The 17,788-nt window shown below is 41.7% G+C and overlaps 1 protein-coding gene across 2 annotated transcripts; it reads left to right on the forward strand.

The window, feature by feature from the left end:
• Positions 1-3,927: 3,927 nt before the first annotated feature.
• LOC108556655 lies at positions 3,928-17,690 on the forward strand. Of its 2 annotated transcripts, XM_017912852.1 has the most exons (9): positions 3,929-4,621; positions 6,836-7,135; positions 8,473-8,705; positions 9,282-9,597; positions 9,653-10,580; positions 10,642-10,764; positions 10,821-10,928; positions 10,986-12,356; positions 12,411-17,690. In XM_017912852.1, the coding sequence occupies exons 1-9, from the start codon at positions 4,349-4,351 to the stop codon at positions 17,261-17,263; spliced, it is 8,505 nt and encodes a 2,834-aa protein (XP_017768341.1). In that variant the 5' UTR covers positions 3,929-4,348; the 3' UTR covers positions 17,264-17,690. The 2 variants fall into 2 exon arrangements, with proteins under 2 accessions (XP_017768340.1, XP_017768341.1); XM_017912851.1 differs by having other exon boundaries at positions 3,928-4,621; positions 10,986-17,690.
• Positions 17,691-17,788: the final 98 nt, after the last annotated feature.

Here is a 17,788-nt window from a genome sequence, read left to right on the forward strand (position 1 = left end):
ATGAATACAAAATATGCATATGAAAGCTGAATGTTTGGGGAATGTAACGTATATTCATATATTACTGTGGTTTTGACCGTTTGGCTGTAATTTTTGTTCAAAACATTGTTTTTACATTTCATTGATTTACTCGAAAACTATAATAGATAGAATGAATCCAAAAGATGCATATGAAAGCTGAATCTAGCAAGTATCGATATATTACTGTGGTTTTAGCCGTTTGGCTGTAATTCGTGTTCAAAATTTAAAAAATACGCGTTTCTTTTATGAAAGGGGAGACGCCAAATGATTACATACTTTTGAAGGAGGCGTAGTAACATCAAGTTTGGAAACCACTGTTTTAAGGTATTTGATACCAACTTAAGTATCATTTCACTTAATATTTTTTTTTCTTATTCTGTCAAATACTTGAAAAAATTATGGCTTCCTATGATTCATTGCATCGCAATATTTTTATGCTTTCCGACAAAAATTTGTATTTCTCGCTGTCGGTTATTGAACATCCGGCTTCTTCGCCGATGACTCTTAACCGTTCACTCGCACACCATACACTTTTTTAATGTTGTTGGAAAGAGACGCAAATGGATTAGTTTTAATGGATCATGAGATCATTGCGGATCTCTCTATTTCAATCATTTAATTGAACACGATTTCCTTAATTACCTCGACATTTGGGAGATTCGCACGGACCGAAATCGAAAACGTACACTGTCGGAAGCGAAACGTCAAATTTGACATTTACCAAAAACAATTGGAATTCAAAACAAGAAATGAAACGTCAAATTTGACATTTCCAATTGTTATCGAATCGATTGACAGAAAAGAAATGTCGTAGTGTGTCATAATTTGCAATTGAAACAAATGAGATATGTGTATCCTGGTAACGACGGGTCAACTACTTTGTGCGGATATTTTGGAGTTCGAAACCGGAGCACAATGAGAAATTGGTCGAGATCGGGCTGCTCCCATATTATCTCTGTGCATATATTAAAATTTATGTAGAAAGTTTTTTTCGCCTTAATTTCTACAAATCTATCTCGCTTACATGCAATTACTACAGCGCCGCGCGCGATATCGTATATCATATGCTTCAGTGTGTGTGTGTTGCGGCCGAAATAAACACGAGGGGCTTTCCCTTACATAACGCGGAATTTATGCGCGCGTGTGTCTCCTCGCTCCCCGCACGCCTTACGCAACAAATGCAAAAGTCTCTTTTTGCTCTCGATTCCAGGTGGTTGATCAAATTTTTGACAACTTTTACAACTTTTCCATCTATGATAATGATGATGATGCCGTAATATATCAATTATTTTATTACGCACAACAAAAATGCGCGCACCAATTGCCCTCGATTCACTTTGATATACAAATATTTCCCATTCGAAATAGCGCTTTACTAGTAGTAGAATACATAGTTTACGATCATCGATGATCGTTATTGCGCGAAAATACTTCGAGACGCGCGGAACGCTAATTACCCATTAAGCGAAAGAAAGAGATCTCGACGTTTGACATTTCGCAAATAACCTATAATCTCAATTGACAGCAATAAAAACAAACGGACCCATTATTCTGTCACTTTGACATTTCGAGTCGAGTCCACTCGATATTATTATAGTCACACGTAAATCAAAGAATCAATTGTTTTTTTATTTGCGACAGAAGGCGTGCCCAAATTATCTAACACTTTGAAACGTCACTTTGACGTTTCGAACAATTTGGAGCGATTTAGATTTTCTTCTCGACGTTTATTGATTACGTAACTCACATATTACATCGCGTAATCGTCGTGACTCGAGATAATTGCTCTTCCAATAATTATGTTCTTCGCGTTGTTGAAAGATGAGCGAGAGTGCTTCATTTTCAAACGTTATTTTTTTCGTTGTTGTTGTTCTTCAGTTTCTCAATGTTGAATTATGGGAGATACGTGTAAATGAAATAATAATAATAATAAAACATAAAATCGGTATAATTTCGATACGTGAAACGATCGGGGTAGAAATATGGGTCAAGTTTGCGACCGGCCGTGTCTGACATTTCATTGAGTGCGTGTGTGTGTAAGTGTGTAAGTGTGTAAGTGTGCACCTCAACTAGATCACGTTTCTTTTCGAAGGAATTCGCCGTCCGTGTCTTTCTCTCGCTTACTTTTTGGGTGCCATGCCAACCCCAAGGACTCGAAAACAACACCGCCGCCGCTCCTGTCTCGTATTTGTTTTTTCGATTTTCATCTGTTACTCTCTTCTTTTTTTACAAGAACAAAGTTTGCTCTGATTGCATTGACATTTCCCTGCCAACTTTAACCTCCCACAAAAATAAAACGTTCAATTACACTCGCATCTGTCACCATGACTACCAAACAAATACTTATGAAACTAGATAGCCGAAAGCTTAAGCAAACATGTCACTATGGAAACGTAACGTTATTTCGTTTGATTCATCGGGGCGGCGGTGTTCGCTCCAATTTCTTTTCGGTAAAATTGCGTGTTAACGTGTAAAACTTTTTTTTCTTCTTTCATTCTCGTTTTGGCGAACTGCTGGATTGCACAAGGAATGCCCGAAAATCCGTGGGCGACTTTAATTGCCAGTCTTCTCTCTCCATCGCTTTTCTGTTCACTCTCATTTTCGTTTTCTTCGGCGCTCGCGAATTGTTATATTGTATCGTTTTCATCATTATTATTATTATTCAATCTTACGCAACTCTCGTCTCGACTCTCATTATTACCTGGTAGATTATATATTATATATCCATATTGACCAAATCGTTTCGTTTAATCGCCGATATTATTACATAATTACCATTTATCAAGTTCTTTCTATACGACCCTTTGGTTCGGGGTTACAAAAGAATACGACCAAAGTCCACTCCCGCTTGTCGTAAAAGGCGACTAAAGGGAAACTATAACCATTAATTTCCATGGTTACCATAACTGACATATGTCATTCGATTTGACGTTTCAATCGAATAAACTTTGGTTAGAGTTTATGTATTAATATTTAAGATCACATTACTCTAGGTTAGATTAAACAATAAAATAATCAAAGATTTAAAAATACATCTTATTTTTCCTTTAGTTCTAATCAGTTTTATCCAAATCTTAATTTATCTACGTCATGTATCTTTGACAGTTACATTATTTGTTTTTTGCCTGTCAAATTTCAATTGACGTAAATGTGTAACTTTGACATTTATATTAGTCAATTTGATAACTACTTCTCAATTTAAATTTACTTTTTTTAGTAATGACAAAATGACATGTATCTTTGACAGTTACATTAGTTACATTATTTGTTTTTTTCCTGTCAAATTTCAACTGACGTAAATGTGTAATTTTGACATTTATATTACTTAATTTGATAATTATTTCTCATTTTAAATTTAGTTTTTTTTAGTAATGACAAAATTAGTCATCAGACTTAAGTTGGAAATCTTGATGATTCAATAAAGTTATTAAGAAATATTCATGAGTAATTATTTCGTAGCAGTTTAAACAATTTTCTTTCAAATATACTTAATTATTTACAACTTTGATCAACTGTCACAAAAATGAGAACAACAATTCTCTTACATGACTGATTTTTGACATTTCACTTTGACAACGTCGCTTTCATTTTTGTTTTTTTCGTAATGACAATTGACAAAATCTTGATGCATTATTAAGTATGCATCAAAGAAAAACAATTGCACTAAACAATTGAATCAAATCATGAACGATGCTCTGGTATTGCGATCATTTGAATGACGTGAGGGAGGCCGGACGGAAGAGTCCGGTTATAAAACAACAATGATATCGATCGGCGATCGTTGGTGGTGAGGTGAGATAATCCGAAAAGTGAAAGAATCCGAGATACGCGCGAACGAAACAAAAGCGAATCGAAAGTGGTTGGTTGATGGGTGGGTGGCGACGAATTTTCGGGCTGATATAAAGACGGCCGAGACGTCAATCCAGAAAACATTTGCCGTTCCACCATTTCCGATTCGATTTTGTTTATTATAATTATTATTAGTTTTTTGACTGGATTCGCGTGCGTCGTTCGATTCGATCCGATCCTCCGGTGAGATCACTTTCTCACTTCCACTTCTTCTTCGTCTACTACTACTACTTCTTCTTATTCTTACTCTCGTTGTTGCTCCCAGTCGCGCGTGTTTTTTTTTTTTGAAGTGTACGTGTGTGTGTGTGTGTGAGTGCGTAGCCTTGCCTTGCCTTTACCACCAACCCTAGGTCTTCGGGCGCTCCGCATCTCGCCGGACAGTCAACCATCGACTATCGACAAATTAACAACGATCTTAAAAAAATACAACAATTTCAAAGATAGAAAACGAAAACCATGCGAACGAATTGAAACGAACATGAAGTTTCTCGCGTTCCTTCTCATCGCCTTGACGACGGGGGTTGCTTTGGCGACGACCGTTGTTGCTAAGGACTGCCACAAGGGAGGCTCCGGCCCCAAGCTCTTCTGTTACTATGGACACGTGCCCACCGAAGATGAGGTGATCCGGGACGCCTGCAGGTGCAGCCACCTGGTGCTTCCTCACGACTCAGACGCCGCCGCCGTCGACTCGATCCGCTCCAAACTTGAATCGACCACGAAGATACTCATCACCGTCCACGACCTGAACGAGGTAACAAAAATTATTTCAATATTAACGTACTTTCATCATATTTGATAAAACTGTTTACAACTGTCAAAAAAAAACAAACTAATTGTGACATTTGCAACGACGCTTTTTTAACGTCAAATTTGACAGAAAAAAACAAAACAATATCAATAACAATTTACAAGCGTTGCAAAAGGCGACTCATTTATTCATTCTTATCCAATAGAAATGATCTCATATTGATTGAATCGAATGCGATTTGAATGAGAAATTGGATTCGCGTATACGGATTTCCCACGTCCTAGGCGGCGGGCGAGTCATTATTGAATTCATTAATTAATTATTTAATAACGCTGCAGACTCGATCTGAGGAAAGAAAGTGAAAAAAAAAAGAAAAGAGAGACTTCAATGCTGCTGACTGAGAGCGCGCGCCAAACTCCTTTTATGAAGCGACGAGGGCCGCAGCAGCAGCAGCAGCGCCCACCTTCGTCTCAGTCTCGACGCCCAAAAGGACCTTTTCATCAATTTACATTAAACGCATTGAAAAGTATCAACAACAACAACAGCAGAGACAATAAATAAACGTAGCAAATTGTAATATAATATGCAGATCGTAGAGTGCATTTTTCGTTTGCGGACGCTCTTCAAGGCCTTCCAGATTGCGCAAACTAATCTAAAGTCATCGCGTCGAAGCGGAGCCAAAAAAAAATTTCAATTCTCAAAAAAATGATTCATCAGTTCAGACATATTTCCGACATTGTCTCAATGCAAATGTCATCTACATGATTTTTGACAGTTGTAAATTAGACATGTGTCAACGTTTAAACTTTACTCCTATTTCAATCGATTAATCATTAATTAGGTTATTATCAACGTCAGATTTGACAGTTCTAAATTTGACGTTGTCAATGTGATTACGTAACTTTGACTTGTTTTCGAAGCTTGAACATTATTATTCATTTTTTTAATAATCGTAATTATTTTCAATAACAAACAAAAAAATAAAGATGTTTCCAATTGCAGTTGCAATTTTTGTTAAATATGTATTTAAGGTTACATCATCTGTCCATCAATTGCATGACAGTTTCAGGTTAGATCCGCGTATTTTGACATTGACGTCTCGCTGAACTGGATTGCGTTTGTTTTTTTTTTTTCTCTATAAAACTTATATTTATCGCTTCCAGCCTTTCTAAATCGCTTAATTAATTATATGATTAATTACGAACTCGGAATTAAATCTTTAAAATTATTATCGTAACGAAATCCGATTGTTGGATTACGCTATGTGCTGCTGCTGCTGCTGCGTATGGATTAGGTGCGAAATGATTGATGTTTTCGTTTGGGGACGTGGGATTCGTCCGAGTCGCCGTAACCGAATTCTCTGAATTTCTCCGCGTCCATCTAGTGATGCGGTTTGCGCAAGAAAACGCTCTCGGAAGAGTTTAAGTAATTTTTACTTAATAAAGTAACTCGTCCAGCTCGTAAGTTTCGGGCAGTGGAAAGTCGTTTACTTGCATCAAAAATAAAACGAAGACGATGAGAGTTTGTGAGGTGCGTGCGAGAGAGAGATAGATTGCGGTTGCATAACTAAAAACGATCGCAACGCCCCCGGGTCGACTCATTCCTTCTCATCGTTTAAATTTTTTTTTGAATTTGTAAACGCACGTCTTCAACATCTCTCTCTTTCTCTCTCTCTTAAGACCGGTGCACTTTTTTAATTGGGTTAAGCGATTATTTTCCATCGAAGAATCGAAAGTGCACGAATTACGTATAACTTATAACAACATATACGTGCACGCATTTACAAGAGAGACGATTCATAAAGTCCTTGAGCGAAAAAAATCATCTTCATATTTATTTTCTTCATATTCGCATTTGTTCCATTTCAATCTAATTACATACCATTCTAATCTATGCGCCGCATTTAGGTTAGGTGCGCGCTTGTAATTGTTTTTTTTTTTGTTTTGCGTTCATCACTTGTTCATTTCAAAGAAGAACTAAATAAAAAAACATAGGATTACTCATGTAACCTTTGCAATGTTTTAACAAACAAAAAAAAAATAATTGAATGCTGCAATTTAAGGCGAAAACGAATCGATATCAAATTGGCCATGAATCATTATCTTTAGCCATATTGAGCGAAGAATAAATGTCAGATCGAACGCAAAAACAAAACAAAAAAAAGAGTTAAACACGTCGACTTGAGTCATTTGTTTCATTAATTTGTGTTTGTTTCAGGGTCTCGTGAAAACGCTGAAGAAGACCAAAGTGGACGGTCTCGAGGTGAAGCTGAAGAAGTTGAGGTCGCGCGAAGACATCGCCGATTTCCTTTCCACCGTACGCACCAAACTGGATAAGGACCTTTTCGTCGCGCTCTCAGTGCCCGCGAAACCCGAAATCCTCGCCAAGTATTACGATTTCAAGGCTCTGTCGAAATCCGCCGACGTTTTCCTGCTGGAAACCTCGTTCCTGGGCACCTCCAAGAACGTCACCTTCCATCCGAGCAGGCTGTCCGGTCTCTGGGACGTACAAAACACTGTAAGTACATTACTTTGACACTTCAAACTGTCACTGTCGAAATGACGTTTCTCAATAATTACTTGTTTATTTTCTTATCAAAAATGATTGTCAAAATTGATTACGTTTACTTAATTTCAATTTTTCTGAATCTCTGAAACTACTATGAAGTGACATTTCTAAATTACTTTTTGTTTCTATCAATTCAAATCAAACGTCATCTGTCAAAAATGATTGTCAACATTGATGACGTTTACTCAATTCAAATCAAACGTCATCTGTCAAAAACGATTGTCATCGAAAATGTAATATATCTTATAACATTTTATTTATCTCGTTAAACGATTGAAATCGATCTGTTTTTTTTGTACTTGCTATTATTACTTAATCGCGAGAATAATGTTGAAAAGATGCAGCAAGAAGGTGCGTGAGGAGGGAAAAAGAAAAGTGAAATTGTCTGTCAGTATCTGTGTGTGTGTGTGTGTGTGTGTGTTGATGACCCCAAAAATAATCGAGCAGTTGCATAAAACGTCCGATTTTCGCGCGGAAAAAAAGAAAGGCGATGATGAAGATGATGGTTGTTGATGTTGTTGGTCCTCTCCGTTCGTTCATTATTGAGATCCAGCAGACTGTGGCTATCGGCTGTAATACAACTTCCAGAAACAACTGAAAGAAGAAAAGAATCTGCGATTTCCTCCTTCTTCTTTTTCTTCTTCTTCTTCTTCTTATCCCATCATGCACCACCCGAAACAAAAGAAACATACCAAAAATCCCGTTCACTTTCTCCGCTCGAATTTTCGTTTCGGGCGCTCCAAATGATTTGCAGCCCAAACAAGGGATATTATTAATAGTTCCTTGAACTCGATCTTATTTATGCATCTATTGATGATGATGATGAAGTTGAGACACAGATAAGAGCCCCCCATCTTTTGTAATTTGTAATTACGGGGCCCCCGTTGTAATTTTATGTTAATTATAGCCGCGATGATGCAACCGCACGCTTCATCGCTGCATCCTTTTTCTAACGCGACCGGAAGATTGCCCTTACAAAATCGAAGACATCTAGCGAATTTTTATTTAATTACAAACAACAACGACAATATTGACATTTGACATTGTCATTTCAAAAATTGATTGACATTTAAATTGTCATTTTTTTTTTTAATTATCAGTTGATTCGAAGTAATCAAGAATGTTATATTCTCATTCAATTAAGTGATATTTGTTTCATTGATTCTCATAGAAAAGTCGAAATAATTCCTTTTTTTTTTTATCTCTGTCAGTATTTGATGTGCATTACTGGTAGCATACGTTCTAATAGATTACGTTTTTGTTTTTTTTTTGTTTTGTTTTGACAGGATTCGGTTGTGGATTTGGTGAGCGGTTTGGGGGCGCCACTGTCCAAACTGGTCGTCGCGGCGCCGGTGCAGGCGTTCAAATTCGCGCTCCAGGCGGAACGACACACCGCGCCCGGAAGTCCGGCCCTGGAATTGTCGACGATCTCCAGGGATGAACTGTGCGACGCGATGGGCGCAGGTGAAGGATGGACGCTGGAACGTGACCAGGATCAGGCGGGACCATACATCTTCAGGTGATACATTTTATTTTGTAACGAAATTTATGCGCATTTCGCAAAAGGCGAGACTCCAAAATTTTTTCGGGGCGCGCCCAGTGTTTGCGCAACGCGGACTCTTTCTAATCCTCGCTCCAAATCCGAATCGTGGTGACTCGAAGCGTACGCCAATGAAAGGGGACAACGTCGTTTTTGTTTTGTTTTTGTTCGTCGTTTGTTTTGTGAGCCTTTGAAACTTGCTCGCTCGATCGTCCACCTCTTCGCTCCATTTTGGACGGAAAAACCGAACGAATCGAGCGAAGCCTTGGACTGGATCCGTTTGTCGTCCAATAGATACGCATAAATATATTAGCAATTGAAAAATTTGTGCATACGCATTCAATTCCTAGTAATATTTGTTATATTGAAGTTGGTGTCATTGCCGGCACGGCACGCTTTTTTCCTTAAATTTCCGATCGTCTTTTGTAAATAATAAACAACTTAACGTGAGAAGAGACGCGTTTAAGAGCGTCTTCGTTTCCAAACTAAAATCAAGTAAAAAACGAACGTAATTTATCGGTAATTTATTTTTATTGTTTCTTTTTTTTGTTTCAGGGAAAAAGAATGGATCGCTTTCGAGGATTCGATGAGTATGGATATCAAGGCCAAGTACGCTCGTGTCAGGGGTTTAGCTGGTCTGGCTCTGAAGGATGTGTCGCAGGATGGCGGTTCGTCCTGCGGTGGAAGTCTTCTCGCTGCCGCGGCGGAGGGTCTTTCGCGTCAGGCGAGGGCACCTAGAGGAGCGCTCCTGCATTCGTTGGAACGCGAAATCCTGGAGACTCCGGCGAAGAAGTCGAAGAACGTTCAACTATCGCCGTACCGCATTTCCAGAGTCATCGACGTCGAGGGCAAAGTTCACGTTATCAGACAGGTATTTTACATTTGATTGCAGTTCGAGAGATGGTGCTGACTGTTCTTATTTTCAGGACACCAGAACCGAATTCGAATGCTCCAGGCAAGGGTACTTCGTACATCCCAGATCCTGCGGCCGCTTCTACCGCTGCGTCAAATTCGATCAGCTGACGGAGGAGTTCTCCGTGTTCGAATTCGATTGTCCCGCGGGTCTCGCCTTCGACGAACGCGTCGAAGTGTGCGTCTGGCCGGGAAGTCTTCCGCACGCCTCCGCCTGCTCGGGAAGCAGTGAAATCGCTCCCGTTCCCAAGCAGAGATTCGTCTGTCCATCCGAGCCCGGTTACTACGCCGATCCGGAGAATTGTCGCTGGTTCTTCGCCTGTCTGGATCACGGAACCTCACCGTTGACCGCCTACGAGTTCCGCTGTCCCTACGGTCTGGTCTTCGACGGGGAACGTCTTCTGTGCGAGTGGCCGTGGTTGGTGCCCAAGTGCGCCTCCGGTCTGGCCTTCGCCGAAGGCTACGAAAGTCGCACCGTCGGCGATTATAGTCTCGATTTGTACGACGGCCTCGGTTCCTTGAATGGCATCCGTCTGGGCGGTCTCAGCGGACCCCTGCAGCAGCCGATCTCGAAAACGTACAGCAGCTTCAGCAAAGACAACTACCAAAACCTTCTCCTGGGTATAGGCAACTCGAACGTCGATCATTCCGCCAATCTGGGTCTCCTCTCCGGCGGCAACCTCCACGCCGCCGTCAACGAACACTCGAACGGCGCTGGCTCAAAATCAGGAAGCTACAGCAGATTCTCAACATCCGGCAGCCGAAATTCAGCAGGAAACTACAACAAATTCTTGTCCGGTAACGCACAAAGTACAGCAGGAGCTGTACACGAATCAGGCTTGAATGCAGCTTCGGGAAAATACAACAAATTCTCATCCGGATCAAGCTCAAATTCCGGAAACCAAGGTTTCGCCCACGGTGATGGCTTAAATATTGCCTCAGGTAAAAATACAATTCATTACATTATATACAAAAACAATTAAATCTCATTTTTTTTTTGCAGGTTTAGTACACGAAACAGGCTCTAATTCCGCTGCAGGAAACTACAACAAATACTCGTCTGGTTCGAGTTCAATTTCTGGAAGTCAAGGTTTCGCCCACGGTGAAGCTTTAAATATTGCTTCAGGTAATAATAAAATCCAATCACATAATACAAGTGCAATAAATTATAATTATTTTCAGGCGAGAATGGAAACTATAATAAATTCTCGTCCGGTTCGAGCTCGATTTCCGGAAACTCGGGAAGCGAAGTATCTGGAGGTTTCTCCACGGGAATTGTTCACGGCGAAGGTACGAATATTGCCGAAAATAATAACGATAATTACAATAAATTATCGTTTTCTTTAGGTATTGTACATGAAGTAGGATCGAATACAGGAAATTACAAGAAATTCTCATCAATTTCCGCCAACGCCGGTGCTTCCCATGGACATAGACTAAACGTAGCATCCGGAAACGCCAAAAACTACAATGCATTCTCTTCCGGATCCGCTAATGCCGGAAGTCGAGTATCTGGTGGATTCTCCTCGGGAATCGTTCACAAACACGGCTCGAACTTGGCTTCAGGTAATGCCGAAACCTACAGCAAATTCTCGATCGGATCCGGCTCGGTTTCAGGTAATTCCGGAAGCCATGTATTGAAATTCGCTTCGGGGGTGGAGCACGGTGAAGGCTTGAATATCGCCGCAGGCAACGCTCACAATTACAACACATATTCAAGCGGCTCGAACATAATTTCTGGTAATTCTGAAATTGCCGCCGGATTTTCTTCCGGTGTAGCCCACGGAGAAGGTGTGAACGTAGCATCAGAGAATACAGAAAGTAATAGCAAATTCTCTTCCGCTAATTCCGGAAGTCAAGTATCTGGGGGATACTCGACTGGAATCGTTCACGGAGAAGGTTTAAATTTGGCCTCTCACGGCGAGGAATTGAATGTAGCCAATGGAAACGCTTACAACAGCTTTGAATCGGAAGCCAATTCCAATTACGGCGGTTTCTCTGCTGAAGTTGCGCATGGCGAAGGCTTGAATTTGGTCGCAGGAAATGCTGAAAGCTACAGCAAATTCTCTTCTGGATCTGATTCACATTCAGGTAATTCCCAAAGTCATGTCTCAGGTGGATACTCTTCTGGGGTAATCCATGGAGAAGGCTTAAATGTAGCCGCAGGAAACGTAGAAAGCTACAATAAACTATCTTCCGGAGCGCACACAATTTCTGGTAATTCAGGAATTGTTCATGGAGAAGGTTTGATCTTAGAAAATGCAGGAATTTCTTCTGAAGTTGTGCATGGGGAAGGATTAAATGTGGCCGCAGGAAACGCGGAAAGTTACAGCAAATTCTCTTCCGGCTCGAGCTCAATTGCTGGTAATGCGGGAACTTATGTAACAGAAGGATATCCTTCCGGAATTGATCATGGAGAGAATTTGAAATTGGCCACAGGGCTTCTGCTCGGTGAAGATGAGGGCCTGAATGTTGCGACAGAAAGTAACTACAACAAATTCTCTTTGGGATCGAGCTTGCTTTCAGAAAGTCAAGTAACTGAAGGAGGATTCTCTTCGGGAATCGCTCACGGCTTGAATCTTGGTTCAGGTAATGACGAGAGTTACAGCAAGTTTTCTTCGGGATCATCCAGCTCGATATACGGTAATTCCGGAAGCCAAATTGCAGAAGGATTTTCGACGGGAGTTGCCCACGGAGATGGTTTGATCGATCACACTGGTAACTTGAATTTCCTCGCGGACATCGAACCGAATTTCAACGAGTTTTTTTCAGAATACGGAAACCAGGCGCAAACCATTCTCCTGAACCAGGAGAGCATCAACGCTGGATCGCACGAGTACAGTCAGAATACCGGTTTCGCCACCGGAGTAGTAGGTGGTCAGGAAGAAAGTACCTTGAATTTGGCTTCAGTGCAGTCCAGTGGATTTTCTTCGGGAATCGTTCACGGGCAAAGCTCCTCGTCTCAAGCGGAGGCCGTCAATTTGGCATTCGGAAGTCGCGTGACTTCAGGCAATTCTCAAGGACATATCGACATCGTAGGCGGCGGATTTTCAGGCGTAGGAAACGTCAAAGTGTTGGAGAACGCTCCAGTCGTGGCGTCCGTAGTGACGTCCATTCCAACGGTAACGGCAGTTCCAATTCCCGCCCAAAAAGAATTTGAAACTTACAATGCAGGAGGCGTGGTAGCCAATCTGCCGGATCTCCAATTGAAATTGGAACATCCTTCCACAATTAACCACCATCTGACAGCAAAAACTCCAGCTGTCACTGTGACTGACGTCCTGTTTGCTTCGACACCGTCGAGCTTAGGTTACGATTATCCAAAACCTAAAATTCCTTTTATCGAAGGCTCCACCGCTAAACCCACATACTTACCTCCAGTTCAAAAAACCTATTTACCATCTGTTCAAAAGACCTACGTACCTTCCGTCCAAAAGTCTTACGTCAGACCATTGAGACCAGTCGGCGGTCTCAAAGCTACCGTCATTGAAAACTACAATAAACCAGCCGTAGTAACCACTTACCATCACCAAAGACCAGCTGTTGTTCAACAACACGTCAAAATCCATGAAAGTAAACCCGCAATTGCAGTGCAAGAAGTTAAAGTCGTAAAACCGGCTGTAGTACAGACATATTACCACCAAAAACCAGCTGTCATTGAACAGCAAACCGTTCATGTTCAACCAACTGTCACATACGAAAGTGTCAAAATCGAGAAACCGGTCAATTTCGAGGGTTACAAATACGAGAAACCGACAATCGTTTTCGAAGAGAAACCACAAATTAAAATTGAAAAACCCGCCGTCGTTCAAACCTATTTCCATCAAAAACCAGCTGTCATTGAACATCAAACCGTTCACATCCAACCAACTGTCACTTACGAAAGTGTCAGAACCGAGAAACCGGTGAAGTTCGAAGGTTACAGATACGAGAAACCTACCGTCGCCTTTGAAGAGAAACGCGTGCAGAAAGTTAAAATTGAAAAACCCGCAGTGGTTCAAACCTATTTCCATCAAAAACCTGCCGTCATTCGACAGCAAACCGTTCATGTTCAACCGACTGTCACTTACGAGAAACCGGCGGTGATTGAACAGCAGACTGTAGAAGTAAAAACACCCGTTAAATTTGAGGGTTATCAGTATGAGAAACCGACAATTAAATTTGAGATTCCAAAACCCAAGGTCACCTATCAGCAAGAAGTTAAGGTACAGAAACCTGCCGTTGTTCAGACCTATTACCACCAGAAACCGGCGGTGGTTCATCATAAAATTGTACAAGAAGTGCAACCTCAAATTGAGATTAAACAACAAACTGTTGAAGTTAACCAAGGTTATCATTACGAGAAGCCGACGATTAAATTCGAAGAACGTTCTAAACCTGTCGTATCTTACCAACAAGAAGTGAAGGTACAGAAACCAGCTGTAGTTGAATCCTATTACCACCAGAAACCTGCAGTGGTTCATCAACAAATTGTACATGAAGTGCAACCGAAAGTGGAGATTAAGCAGCAAGCAGCTATTGAAGTTAACCAAGGTTATCATTACGAGAAGCCGACTATCAAATTCGAAGAACGACCTAAACCTGTCGTCACTTATCACAAAGAAGTTAGAGTACAGAAACCGGCCGTAGTTCAAACTTACTACCACCAGAAACCTGCCGTGGTTCACCAGCAAATAGTGCACGAGGTGCAACCTCAGGTGGAGATCAAGCAACAAACTGTTAAAGTTGACGAAGGTTATCATTACGAGAAACCGACGATCAAATTCGAAGAGACTCCAAAACCTGTGGTCACTTATCAGCAAGAAATTAAGGTTCAAAAACCTGCTGTCGTTCATTCGTACTATCACCAAAAACCAGCTGTCATCCAGCAACAAACTGTCAAACCGATTGTCTCGTACGAGCAAGTCAAACCTGAAATCAAATTCGAAGGTTACCACTACGAGAAACCGGCCGTGAAATTCGAAATTCCCAAACCGACTGTAACGTATCATCAAGAAGTTAAAGTGAAGAAGCCCGCCGTTGTGGTTGAATCTTATTATCAACAAAAACCCGTTGTTATTCAACATCAAACTGAGCGACCGACTGTCGTTTACGAAAAACCAGCGATTACCGGTTATCAAGAGGTTAAAATCGAGAAACCGGTTGAAAGTTATCATTATCAGAAGCCAGCTGTCGTTAAAATTGAAGAACAGGTTCAATTCCAAGGTTATAAATACGAGAAACCGACAATCGCATTCGAGGAGAAACGTAAGGAGGTGAAGATCGAGCAACCGGCAGTGGTTCAAACTTATTTCCACCAGAAGCATGTCACTCCGAATGTCGCTTACGAAAAGCCGGTGGTCGTTGAACAAAAGACCGTTGAAATTAACAAGTTTGAAGGATATCATTACGAGAAGCCTTCGATTCAGTTTGAGGAGAAACCACAGCAGGTTGTCAGTTACCAGCAGGAAGTGAAGGTACAGAAACCGGCGTTCGTGCATAGCTATTATAACCAGAAACCGGCTGTCACCTATGAGAGTGTCAAAGTTAAGCAACCTGTGGTGCATAGAGTGCAGCACAGACAAAGGGTGCAGGTAAAGAATCAGGAAGGTTACAGGTATGAGAAACCTGCAATCGTTTTCGAGGAGAAACCTCAAGTGATCGTTGAGCAACAAAAGCCAGCTGTGGTGGAGACTTACTTCCATCAGAAACAACCGGTGGTGTTGGAGCAGAAGACCATCGTTCAAGTAAATCCGGTAACCGCTAAACCTGTGGTCGTAGAGAATTACGTGTACAAGGATGAAGGTTACCATTACGAAAAACCGGCGATCGCCTTCGAAGAAAGGCCCACGTACAAAGAAGTTGTAACCCAGACCGTAAGGCCGACGACACCGAGGATCATTCCTCAAGTTTCGACCTACACTTATCATCATCGCAGACCCACTTACGTTTCGTCTACCACCACCGAGAGAGTTCCAGTCGTCGAAGAAATTATTATTCCGAAGAAGGCGTACGTTACCGGTAGCGAAGAGGGTTACAGCTATCCGAAACCCGAGATTAAGTTTGAATTGCCTAAACCCACTCTAGTGGCGGAAATCGAAAACGCTCCACTGAAGGAGTTCCGTTATTACGATAGCAGATACCAGAATGTTGTGTCGAGCACCGCAGCGCCTTTAAGTTCGAGTACGTACAGGATTAGAACCAGGCGACCAACCCTGAAGAGAGTTTACCTTCCGGTGAGCACTACCGAGAGGGTTGTAGCTTTGACGAGGGAGTACTTGCCTGTTACCCAAGAGTATATTCCTATTACCACTGCTAAGATCAGCAAGGAGTATTTGCCTGTCACGAGGAGACCGTCTAAACAGTACCTTCCGGTCACCAAGACTTACGTCCCAGTCACACGTAGACCTTCGAAAGAGTATCTGCCGGTTACTACCGCTAAGATTAACAGGGAGTATTTGCCGGTCACTCGCAGACCTTCCAAGCAATATTTACCTGTAACTGAAATCAACAAGGAGTATCTTCCTGTTACAACGGCCAGAAGACCATCCAAGGAATATCTTCCCGTCACCACTGAACCATCGAAAGAGTATCTCCCTGTTACTACCGCCAGGAGACCATCCAAGGAATATCTTCCTGTTTCTACTGCCAGGAGACCATCGAAGGAGTACCTTCCGGTTACCACACCTAAGCAATACGTTTCGGTAACCACACCAAGAGAGTACGTATCTGTTACTACCGAAGTGCCGTTTGTCAGCACAGCTAAGATTAGCAAAGAGTACTTACCTGCGACAACGTCGCGAAGGCCTTCCAAAGAATATCTTCCTGTCACAAGGAAACCAAGCAGGGAATATCTTCCCGTCGCCGTGACAACGCTGATACCGAGCAAGGAATATTTGCCGGTCAAGGGAATACAGGTGGAGAATTACGAGAACAAGGAGTACCAGATTTCGTTGACGGAAAAGCCGAGTCGTGAGTATCTGCCGGTGAAGTCGTCCACCAGGAGACCGCAAAAGTCGAAGGCCATCATTAAGGTGAACGATTTCCATCCGATTTTGGCAGCCAAGTTGGGTGCTCAATGTACATGCGTCTCCAATACTCTGAAACTGCGGAAGAGACCAACGACGAGGATTCAAGATCTCGAAGAATACGTGGAACAAGCCCAAGAAGATGGCGATGATAACGAGGAAGATGAAATTGTGATTGTGAGAAAATCGACAACACCGTCGTCATCGAGAGTGGGCAAGAAATCTCGCAGACCGTCTGTGACGATCGTCAAGGATGAAGAGGAGGATGAATCCGCTTCAATCAAGGAGGAAATCAAGTCGGCTGTAAGAGAGGGTGTCAAGGCTGGTGTTAAGGAGGCTCTGGCCAGCAAAGATTTCGATAGGTACGGACCAGGTGGACTTAGAGGTCGCACCGAGACGCTTCAAGGAACCGTCGACTGCCAAAGGGCCGGTCTCTTCAGGCACCCGAAACATTGCAACAAATTCTACACGTGCCGTTGGGACGAGAGCAAGAAGAAGTTTACTCTGCACGTTTTCAACTGTCCCGTCCATCTGACGTTCGACAACAATTTGGGCGCCTGCAACTGGCCAAGTCAAGGCCCCGCCTGCGTCGACAACACTCTGCTACCCAGCGAATGAGAGACCCGCAAGACGATTAACGAAAGAACAACTACACTTTCTCTCTCTCTCTCTCATAACCCACTCTCATCGTTTTTAATTTATTTATTCCACCATCCACGCATCCAGTTGTACAGCAAATAAACAAACTACTTTTATGTTAGGGAAACCCCCACTCCCCCAATCAACATCCACACCTAATTTCCGCAACCCGCGATCACCACCCCCACGCCCCCTTCGCATCGCTTGCCAAATTGGGTGCGGATCATATTATTACTATTATTATTCTGTATCTGTATTCTGTAAACATTTATATGCGATAAAAGAAACAAAATCATCAAGAAGAAGAAGAAGGTAAAGGATGATTTGACTCTTTAAATTATATTTAATTTTAATGCGCTTCTCTGGGCTATATTTGTAAATCTGTAAATTTTGTGTGTGTATGTATATTATTGAATATATTTATGGAGTTCATTATTACTATTATTATTATTATATTCTGTTTGTTTTGGGTGCAGAAATATTATGATAGAAAAGAAATATTAA

The sequence above is a fragment of the Nicrophorus vespilloides genome, unplaced genomic scaffold, assembly GCF_001412225.1.
Source record: "Nicrophorus vespilloides isolate i.1.1-1 unplaced genomic scaffold, Nicve_v1.0, whole genome shotgun sequence".
In the NCBI taxonomy this organism is placed as follows: Eukaryota; Metazoa; Arthropoda; class Insecta; order Coleoptera; family Silphidae; genus Nicrophorus; species Nicrophorus vespilloides.

What these genes read in the sequence shown, in the direction of transcription:
- LOC108556655 (XM_017912851.1), top strand. Translation starts at nt 4,349, where the DNA reads ATGAAGTTTCTCGCGTTCCTTCTCATCGCCTTGACGACGGGGGTTGCT. An exon ending in TCTGGGACGTACAAAACACT is followed by an intron (nt 7,136 to 8,472) that starts GTAAGTACATTA and finishes TTGTTTTGACAG; the next exon opens with GATTCGGTTGTGGATTTGGT. An exon ending in GGGAATTGTTCACGGCGAAG is followed by an intron (nt 10,929 to 10,985) that starts GTACGAATATTG and finishes CGTTTTCTTTAG; the next exon opens with GTATTGTACATGAAGTAGGA.